This window comes from Marmota flaviventris, chromosome 5 (assembly GCF_047511675.1).
Source record: "Marmota flaviventris isolate mMarFla1 chromosome 5, mMarFla1.hap1, whole genome shotgun sequence".
Lineage (NCBI taxonomy): Eukaryota > Metazoa > Chordata > Mammalia > Rodentia > Sciuridae > Marmota > Marmota flaviventris.
In genome coordinates, this window is record NC_092502.1 from 6,395,685 (window position 1) to 6,406,328 (window position 10,644).

At 50.2% G+C, this 10,644-nt stretch overlaps 1 protein-coding gene across 1 annotated transcript; it reads left to right on the forward strand.

Moving 5' to 3' along the window:
• Positions 1-282: 282 nt before the first annotated feature.
• On the forward strand, positions 283-1,239 carry LOC114083991 (olfactory receptor 2T6-like). Its single transcript, XM_027925195.2, has one exon. It carries the CDS (start codon positions 283-285, stop codon positions 1,237-1,239), a length of 957 nt encoding a protein of 318 aa, XP_027780996.2.
• Positions 1,240-10,644: the final 9,405 nt, after the last annotated feature.

Here is a 10,644-nt window from a genome sequence, read left to right on the forward strand (position 1 = left end):
TCACACTGAGCAGCAGTTGCCAGGTGTCCCCTGTCTGCATTCCATGGGAAACAAACTTTCTAGTTGTTCTTCAGCAAAAGGTAACTGAAAATCCAGCTCACCAAAAAGTGCCTAATGTCTAGTTATACAGAGAACTCTAACTTGCTGGTGCTTGTTACACAGGCACGTCTGCACGACCGCCCCCCCCTCACCTCCGTGACCTTCCTCAGCTCCACGCGTCTCTCTCTCTCTCTCTCTCTCTCTCTCTCTCTCTCTCTCTCTGTGCCCAGGTCAAACAACCCCATGGATGGAAACAGGAGCTTCTCCAGCGATTTCACGCTGGTGGGGCTCTTCCCTAACACTAGGGTCTCAGGCCTCCTCTTCGCCGTCGTCTCCATCATCTTCTTCGTGGCCATGACGGCCAATGGGGTCATGATCTTCCTGATCCATGTGGACCCCCAATTGCACACGCCCATGTACTTCCTGCTCAGCCACCTGTCGCTCATCGACATGCTGTACATCTCCACCACTGTGCCCAAGACCCTGGTGGACTACCTGAGGGGCCAGAGGACCATCTCCTTCGTGGCCTGCACTGCCCAGTACTTCCTCTACATGGGCTTTGTGGGGGCCGAGTTCTTCCTGCTGGGCCTCATGGCCTATGACCGCTACGTGGCCATCTGCAGCCCACTGCGCTACCCGGTGCTCATGAGCCGCCGCGTCTGCTGGCTCATCCTGGGCAGCTCCTGGTCTGGTGGTGCTCTGGACAGCTTCCTCCTCACTCCCATCACCATGCGTCTCCCATTCTGTGCCTCCCACAAGATCAACCACTTCTTCTGCGAGGCACCCACCATGCTGAGGCTGGCGTGCGGTGACAAGGCTGCCTATGAGACGGTGATGTACGTCTGCTGTGTCATGATGCTGCTGGTCCCCTTCTCAGTGGTGGTCGCCTCCTACGCCCAGATCCTCCTCACCGTGCAGCAGATGAGGTCAGCCGAGGGGAAGAGGAAGGCCTTCGCCACCTGCTCGTCACACATGATGGTGGTGACCTTGTTCTACGGGGCCGCCTTGTACACGTATATGCTTCCCCAGGCCTACCACACCCCACTCAAAGACAAGGTCTTCTCCACCTTCTACACCATCCTCACGCCCCTGCTAAACCCTCTCATCTACAGTCTGAGGAACAGGGATGTGATGGGGGCCTTGAGGAGGGTGAGGGCCCGCCGTCGAGGGGCCTGTGCTGCGGTGAAGGGTGGACTCTGACCACCTGCTCGTGGTCCAGGGGCACCGTGAACAATGTGGGCCATGCTGGCCACAGCTGCCAAGGCCAGTTCTGCAGAGTGGGCCTCAGCATCCCTTCCATCAGAGGCCTGTCATCATGGGGACATGCACACCAGGGCGGTGACACCAGGGTCCCCGAGAACACTGACGTGCTCTTTCTTTGTTCCACCGATTCCAGTTCTTCTCTGATTGCAGCTCATGCAGAGAATGTCCCCAGATGTCAGGTTGATATTTTACACCCTGCACATGTTTGATGGCTTCATCACAACATTGTTTAAACTGTCCATTTAAACTATCCATTGGCAGAATACGTGGAGAATTTAGGGACGTCACCATCTGAAAGTGACTGATGCACTGTAATTCCTCCAAGGAAAGCCCGAGCAGACTCACAGGGGTTGTGAGGATCCAAGTATCCTTTCTTTGAGTGGCAACTGAAAACATCCCTCCTTTGTCTAAATTTGGTTCTGGAAAAAAATGAATCGTGAGTTTTTCAGAAATTCAAAGCCTAAGCTTTCAACTGTGAAAGGTTCTACTCCGTTATATTTGTTATGGGGCAAATGATCATTGCTTTGGAAGTGAGAGGGAGTTGGAAAAGAGGTGTCCATTAATCTAGCAATCTCCATAATCATGATCCAGCGCCCTCTGCGATTAGTTAGGATTGTTGGTCACGTCGAACCTCTTTGTAGATATTAGTGGTGGGAAGGATGTTTCCATCCTCTCGGGCCTTCCAGAGAAATCATGGCCAGCATGTTTTTCTTCTCTACATCATTAAGTTTCTCACTGGATACCTGATTGTGGTCAATGATTCAATACCATTTTCTTTTAGGAAGCTTGACATCTGGGGAAGTGTTTGGCCTGGATTATAGATCCAGTCATGGAAACCAGCCACACACAGCAGGCCCTTGGGCCACCTTGACCTGTTTTATAGATCCAGTCAGGGAAACCAGGCATACACTGCAGGCCCTTGGGCCACCCCTGCGTGGTGCTTGCAGGATTTGTGCTCTTGCAGCACAGAACTTAGAGGCTGCTCTTGCTAAAATCACGGACCCTTTGCTTGGGCCTGCTCATGGTAACAAAGCAGGACAAAAAAAAACCCACTCCCGCCCCCACTCTGTTCCTGTCTCCTCTGCTCTGAGCAGGCTCTCCTGCAGTCACGGTTTCCAGGACAATAAGCCCCAGTGAATCCCATTTCTTGTTCTCCAGGCAACAGCAACTTTCTCATCACAGGAAAGACCCATCCCAAACACCCTGACACAACGTCTACCCGACCACTGCTAGTCCACACAGGTCACCTGTGAACGCCTCTGTGTGCCCACTCTGTTCCTTCCCTGTGAGGCTCTCGTCAGTCCCCTCTGCTGAAGACAGGCTGAGGGGACGGACCCCCTTGCCTTTCCAGCAGGCTCCTCCCCTGAATCACTGCTTATCTCTTTGATTGGCACCTTGAAATGGGTGGCAGACCTGGTGGGTTGGGAACCCTGGAGCCAGGATTCTCACCCTGAGACTCTCACCCATGTGCCAGTGCTCACAGGGTGATGGCAGGTGAATCAAACACAGCCATACCTGCCATCGTACTGAAAACCTGCTGGTGCTGGGCAGAGCCTTCGGCCAAATGAACAAATGCCTGGGAACTCCATGGTGGGCTGACCTCAGCTCCCTGGGACAGCAGGCCTGCTCTTGTCCAGGGCAGCCTTGTAGACGCTCTCTGTCTGGAGAATCCCATTTCCCTCCGTCTGCCTAGACCAGCTGGGGAAGGGCCAAGTTCCAGATGACAGCAAGGGAACCTCCAACCCAGAAAAGGCTGAGGCACAAGAAACAATAAATAAGGAGGGAAGGAGGGACTGACCTGTGGGAACTGGGCGGCAATCTCAGGAACACCCTTGAAAGTCCTGCCAACTTCTGCCCATCATGTGATGTCTCTGAGGCTCACTGTCTCTTCTGTAAAATCTGGGTGAAGACACATTTTACCTTGTAAGATGTTAAAGAGCAAAATGATAAACTTAAAAACCCTTCATGAGTACTCGTCAAAATCTAGTGTTTTAGCTATTCTTAACAATGATAGTACTGCATGCTCATAATATTCATCATTTTAAATTTCTGCCATCTGTCTTTTCCTCCCTGTTTCCCACATGTACAATGCTGTTTTGTTAATTATAGTAAGGTAAAGAAGGGCTGAGGAGGAGCAAACTGAATATCATAACTCTAGGGATTGAAAATAACTTCAGCTGGGCGCAGTGGTGCACACCTGTAACCCCAGCAGCTTGGGAGGTGGAGGCAGGAGGATCACAAGTTCAAAGCCAGCTCAGCAACTTAGGCCCTCAGAAACTTAGCAAAACTCTGTCTCTAAATAAAATGTTTTAAAAAGGGCTGGAGAATATGACTCAGTGGTAAAGCACACCTGGGTTTAATCCCTGGTACAAAAACAAATAGAAGAAGAAAATAACTTCAACCACAAAATTAGCAAAAGAAATAGACAATGTTCAGAAATCAGAAGATGGATTGCCCAGAAAATTCAAACCCATGCCCAAGACTAGAAACTGCAGGGCTTTTTTTTTTCCATTTTCTAATTACCTTTCCTTTCCAGAAATATTAGCTACACTCTCCCCAAAATACACAACCAAACCCTCAAAAAAGGCAGTCGACAACCGATTATCACTTGACGCCAGCCCCCTCTCTACATCCACAAGCAGACGGAGCACACAGGAGGTTCGTGGCTGGGATGCGATGCTGTCACTGGGCCATGCCTTTGTCAAAATGCAGGAAGTCACACAACAGAAGGAGCAAAGCCTCATGTGCACTGTGGACTTTAGTCCATGGAGAAGTGTGGACCTTGGTTAAAGCAAGACATTGACAGTAGGGAAGGGAGCAGACAGGCACTCTGTACATTTGTCCTGGTTTTTGTAAACCTAAAGCTAAAGTTAAACAGAAACCTTATAAGTCCCTGATCCTGTGTTTCATCCAGAAGTCATTAGAAGCTCTCTGCAGATGGAGGGAGAGCCAAATGCCCCCATCCCAAATGTAACATTTGATGTATTTCAAGTTGACTCTTCACAAAAACGGAAGGCCTCTGAAGACACGGGAATGGCTCTGAAGTGCTGTCTCTTTGCCAGAGGAACTTCACGTCTACCTGCTTTAGGAAGTGACAGATAACCACAGGCATCGCTCATCTGATAGGTCCACCCCTCCTCTCTAGGAAGGAAGGGTCTTTCCTCTGGAAAAAGAGGTCGGGGTCTGCTGTCTGCCAGAGAGGGGTGACCACGGGGGCTATTTTAATCAGCTTTGCATCCCTGTGACCAACATTCCTGACAACAACCTAGAAGAGGCTCACAGCATCAGAGGGTCAGTCCTTGGGGGGGCCATATCCATTGCTCTGAGCCTGAGGTGAGACAGGACATCTTGGTGAAGGTATATGATGGACAGAAGCTGCCCAGCTCATAGCTGAGTCAGGAAGCAGAAACAGGAGGGGAGGAAAGGGGCCCAGGGATAATGCCCCCATCCAGGGCATGTCCCCATGACCCGCCTCCTCCAGCCCTGCCCCTCCTGCCTCCACTTCCACCCCTCGGTCCATCCAAACCTCCACTCAGTGGATGTTCAGTAGGTGTTTCACCTCTGAACACTCCTGCAGCAGCACAGGAGATATTTGGGGCCACTTCACATCCACACCGTTGCAGCGGCTGTTCCTGGGAGAACCCGTGTGCTTGACAGGCCACGGCTGCTGTCCTGCGACCTTCTTGACCTCCACAGCCTTTCCCCATGAGCCACCCCATGCCTTTGCATGCAAGGTCCCCACCCGGCCCCTTTGGCCTCATATTCCAGACTTTGGGCATGTAATAAAGTTTGTGTGTTCTTTTTTTCTGTCTGTTTATTTCATAGACTAAAGTCACCTAACCTTCAAACTTCCCCTGGAGTGTTTCCCCAAGTTCTGCATTTTCCCTCGCACCAGAAGAAAGCCATCTTTCAAGAGAAGGGTGCTGCCGCAGGACAGACCTTCTAAGGGGAGGGGACTCATCTTTCCTCAGTGGGTGTTCTAGCAGCCATTGTGAGGACTCAGTAGTCCAGGTGACCCTGCTGTGCAGATCGGAAAGGACACACTGAGCCCACCCTCCTCTCCTCCATCGCAAGCCTCCTCACAGACTTCCTCTGATAGTCCACTTTTTCATTGCTGTGACCAAAAGAGCCAGCGAGAACAATTTTAGAGGAATTAAATTGCTTCAGAGGTCTCAGTCCCTAGGTGACTGGCTGCATGGCTCTGCATCCAAGGTGTGGCAGAATATCATGGTGGCAGAATGTGGTGGTGGAAAGCAGTCAGGACAAGGCACCAGGAGGCAGAGAGAGCTCCCCTCGCCATGGACAAAATGTAAAGCCCAAGTGCACACCCCCAGCAACCCACCTCTGCCAGACACACTCTTCCTGCCCAGTCACAACCCAGCTAATCCCTAACAGTGGGTTAATCCACTGACTAGGTCACAGCTCTCATTTGACTTCTGAGCCTTCTTGCACTATCTCACACATGAGCTTCTGGGGGACACCTTGTATCTAAACCATAACACCCCCAATGTTTCTGCTCAGGTTGCAGATTCCAGTAGTTCCCAGGACTGTGTAGGAGATAGTGGTCCACATCTGCAGTTATGGGCTCATGCTTGCAGTGGCTGATCCAGAGTATAAAGCAGATGAGATATTTTAGTGGACTTGTTAATATTGTCACCTGATCCTTAAAATTCTCAAATCCTGCCACCTAAAAGCTCCGTGGAACGTTACCTATAAGAACACAATGTGCCGTGCGGAATTAGCCTCTCTTAGCATCTCACTGCGACTCTCTTGCACACCTTAGTGAAGGCTGTCACACTCAACACGCGTCTCTCTGTGCCTCTGTGGACTGGTCAGTGTGGCCAGCATAGCCACCAACTAAAGGGGGCCTACACATGGCACAGAAAATGAAGACTGGAAGAAAGTGTACCACACTATGCATGAGAAACACATGTGCCATCTTTGAAACCTTTACAGGGGCCTTCTAGCCTGAGTCTGTCCCTGCACAAGGCAGTCTGTACAGCTCAGCCTGCTCACATGGTGTTGGTGGTCTATAGTTTCCTATCTGCAGTGATTTGTTAGTATTGAGCATATTTACACCTGTGCCTTCTGAAGGTCTCTGCAGTTTGTCTCCATCCTCTCTTGCTTGGTTTAGGGAATTGTGCATCACTTCTTAGGATCACCTTCCCCTCTGTGTCTAAGGGGTCCCTCCACCACTCTTCACCATTCTCAGGGCTATGTGGATGAGGCACTGCCAGGGTCTGTTGAAATAACAGCTGTTTCCCACATCTTATACTTCCTTGTATTTCTTTAAGATGATCCTGATGAACCCCATGGACATCTCTAGGATCTTCCCTTACACATTGCAAAGCCCAGGTCCTGGGGGTGCAGGCCTGGGTGAGAAGCCGAGGGGTCCTCTGAGCAGCTGCAGAGGGCAGCAGGGGGCCCCACTGCCACCTGCTCCTGGCAGTTCCTCCTCATCCAGAGCTATTTTGCCGAAACTCTGACCTGGGCCACTGAGGGTATTTATTACACAAAAGATAATTATACCGAGTTTGTTTTATTGCTTTTGATTGTTTTAAATGTTGTTTTGTTTATTTGTTTTTCTTAAGGAGATGACAAACAAAAAAATTTTTTTCTTCATTATTTTATGACATTAAAATTAAAGCATCAAGAATTTAAAGGCTTGGGAAATGGCCCAGGTAGCATGTTGCTAGCACGGGGCCAGAGCTTCCAGCTGACCTGAAAGGAGCGGGCTCCCAGCTCTGCCCTCCTCACAGCCTCCCCATGGATAGAATGACTGCGAGCCTGTCTTCCCAGGATCAGCTCAGTGCTTTCCAGGCTTGAGAAAGAGAAAAAGATCCATCAAGCCGTGGGGAGGAGTGGGATCTGGAAACAACGGTGGCGGTGTTTTCAACAAATCTAGTGGACACCTTAGTATATGGCTAGACAAAGCTATTCTCACTCAAAACTGAAAACACTGAGTCATTCATTCTGGAAAAGTGCTATTAAGATATATTTCCCATTATCATGAAATTCATAAGCATCAGGTACAATTCCATGGATCCTAACATATTCACAGAATTGTGCAATAATTACACCATTTAATTTTAGGCATTTTCTTTTTAGTGGTGCTGGAGTCAAACCCAGGGCCCCAGGCATGCTAGGCAAGCATTCTGTCACTTGTTTTAAACTTTTGTTTTGAGACATGGTCTCGGTAAATTACCAGTTTCAATTCAAACTTGCAATCTTCCTTCTTTAGTCTCCCAAGTCCCTGGGATTACAGGTGCCATGCCCAAGCTTCATTAACATCATTTACTGCCATCATTCCAGGAATGTACGCATAAGTTAATAGTATATCATAAACATTATTATTTATTTTCATATTAATGTTACATAATTCCATGTGTCCAGTTTTCTGCTTTGTCATTCTGGATGATGATTTCTATCTAGATTTATGTAGATGTTATACCATATCTTTCAACAAATCAAGAAATTAAAATGTTTTGAGCAAATAACAGAAGAACCAGATATCTCTTGTTTTTATGAAAATTCATGCAGTGCTTTGGCCTAGAATTAAATGTCTTATCCTCAACCCTCTTGACCGCTCACACTCAATAGTCAAAGAGTGTGGATCAGAGACAGTCCCACCATATGGGAGGAGAGACATTCTGTGAAGAGGAACAGAGGACCTGGCTGCTCCTCAAGGACATGCCTTGGCTGAGGTATCACACTGCTGAGGGGTCCCTCCGGGAGAAGACTGGGCTGTGTCTCTTGCCACTGAGGGGTCTCAGGAGGGATGAGAGTGTGCAGGCACACCCATGGTGAGGAAGTAGTGAGCAGGGAGGGCACACTCAGAGCAGCCACAGCTCATGTCCATCAATAGCAGGACTTGGTCCAGGCTGCACAGACAGCTCTCAATCCAGGTTAAGTGACACAGTGAGGACCACAGACCTATTTCAGTAGCCACAGAAACTCCAGCCCAGTGACACGTATAGAGGAGTCACCAGGAGCTGCTTGCCCAGCCTTGTCAGTTGAAGGAAGTGATTCTTGGCAGTGACAGTTGGTTTGGAATGTCCTGTGTTCTGATTAAGTTAGAGAGCCAGATGGATGCTGGTCTGCAAAATGCTGTCCTCAACACCAGGAAGGTCCGCCACAAGGTAGCTGGCACTGGGAACTTGCTGAAGTGTGGCCTCACAGCTGAATCTCGTCTTGTCCTCCAGAGGAGCTTCTTTGATGTAAAGTGCAACTCATTTGGGGTCAGGGACTGAACCATAATAGAGACAGAGCTGGTCAAGGACCTGAGCCCTTGTGTTCAGCCACCTCTTCTTCAGCTGTTCTCCATGCAGAAATGCTTGGTCATTATGTTTGAGGAAGAGCATGGGGGGAGCTCGAGGTTAAAAGTGGTCCAGGATGTGACTAGAGGTCTCAGGATTTGGTGGTCTCTGTCCTCAGGGAAGCAGCTGCATTCCTGTCCCAGGTCTGCTATTTCTGGCATATCCCTTTTTGTAAATGCAAATGTCCTCAGCTGTGGAATCTCTCTACTCAGACCATGTCACAGGGTCGACTTGGGGATCACAAGCCATGATGCAAAAGCTCCCCAGAAGCTGCAGATCACCACACCCAACAGTGGAGGAGAGGAGCTTTCCCCCTCTCCTGCCTTTAACCACCCACTCCCTCCCTGGAGGAAGCCACTAGCCAGTGTGTGGCTTTTCCTCCCAGATATTTAAAATTGAAAGGCCATGCATATTTACACTGAGCCAGCCGTTTTATGCTAAAGCTTTACCTTCATCTGGTTACGTTCAGCCTCATGATACCAATAAGGAGCCTCATTTCAGTGCTCAAATGACAGAGCAGAGGACCCAGGACACAGGATTGCATGACTTACCCAGGTCCACGGCTGAAGGCTGGTCTAAGCCCAGGCCCCCTGCACCAGCACCCAGATGCTCAGGCCCTCTGCTCTTCTTCTGGCTCTGCACTGGCTCATCTACAGGAACACGGTTCCCACTCACCCTATCTGCAGGTGTGTTGAGGGCCCTCTCCACGACCTCCCTGAAACCCCACTCTGACTCAGGAGGCTCTATGGGGCACCAGTGAACACTGGCATCTAAATTTAAACTCTGAATCTCAGCAGCAATTCCACCCTGGACTAGGAACTGTGTATGGGCCACCAGGAGGAATGGGAGTCATGAGCGTCCAGGAAAGCACAGCTCACAGGCCAGCGCCATCTGTGGACTCAACATTTCAGGCTGACCCAAGTGTCCTTCAGTGCACAGCTGAGGACCTGAGCCCCATTCCTGTCCTCCCCTCCCTCTCCAGGCTTCTTCTGCCCAGGACAGTGGCCCAGCAGCAGCTCAGTCCAGGCTGGTGAAGCAAACTCCTCCGTCCACTCTGGTCCTGTGTCCACATGGAGCCAACTCCCTGAGGAATTCATGAGCAGCCCCACCAATGTGCTTGCTGACAGGTACTCTGTGTCCTCCTGGCCTCCTGGGGCCCTGCTGCAGGAAGAGGCCCCTCTAATGCCGAGGTAAGATGGGAAATAGTTTCTTGGTTTATCTTATTTTCAAATGAACTCGTTTGGAAATCTGACATCACACATGACAGATGACATAGAGGTTTCCCTGGGGGGGGGGGGTGGACTGGCTCTCTCATCATGTGACACTGGGCCAAGGGGGCATGCCAATGGCAGCACCAGCCTGTCAGCTGTGTGGGAGGGACGTGTCCTCAGCCCCCATCTTCCTCCTGGATCAAGAGGCTTGTAATTTTCCATCAAGACACATGAGAAAGGGTGACATCCCTGTCTTTCTTTGGGGGTGCTGCACCTGCCTTGGGGCCTTTCACTGGACAGGAGAACTCAGGCCTAGGCCCACCGTGCCCAGCCTCCCCTGAGTCTCAGTGTTTCCTGTAACTGCCTTGGTCTCAGGATCAACTGTAAACAAGAAGGATCTGGAACCATCCTCACTGAGGGAAGCCCTAGGTGAGGAGAAAGGTGTGGGCTTTCCTGCTGGCTCTGGCCTGGGAGCCTCCCTCCTGCTGGCTGTAGCTGGGGAGGGCTTGAGACTTGGGGACAAAACTCACCTTGCGGGTGAGGAACCCTGGCCCTTGTGAACAGACCATTAGTCCTCAGGCATGTGGGTTTGCCTGCCATTTCCACTGATGGATCTGTGTGGTGTCTCCTGAGCAGCACGCGCTCTAGGCTCAGATCTCCTTTAACAGCAAAATTGGTAGATTCTACTCCTGGCCTCTCAAGGTGCTGGGAGATTATGCATGTGCATAGGAAATAGATGCTATGTGAAGGTCACTAGGCCATTAATAATCACCAAGGAAAAGTAGAGCATGAAAGGTTCCATCTTCCTTAAGTGT

Excerpts from the sequence above, each read along its gene's own strand:
- LOC114083991 (XM_027925195.2), top strand. The coding sequence starts at position 283 with ATGGATGGAAACAGGAGCTTCTCCAGCGATTTCACGCTGGTGGGGCTC.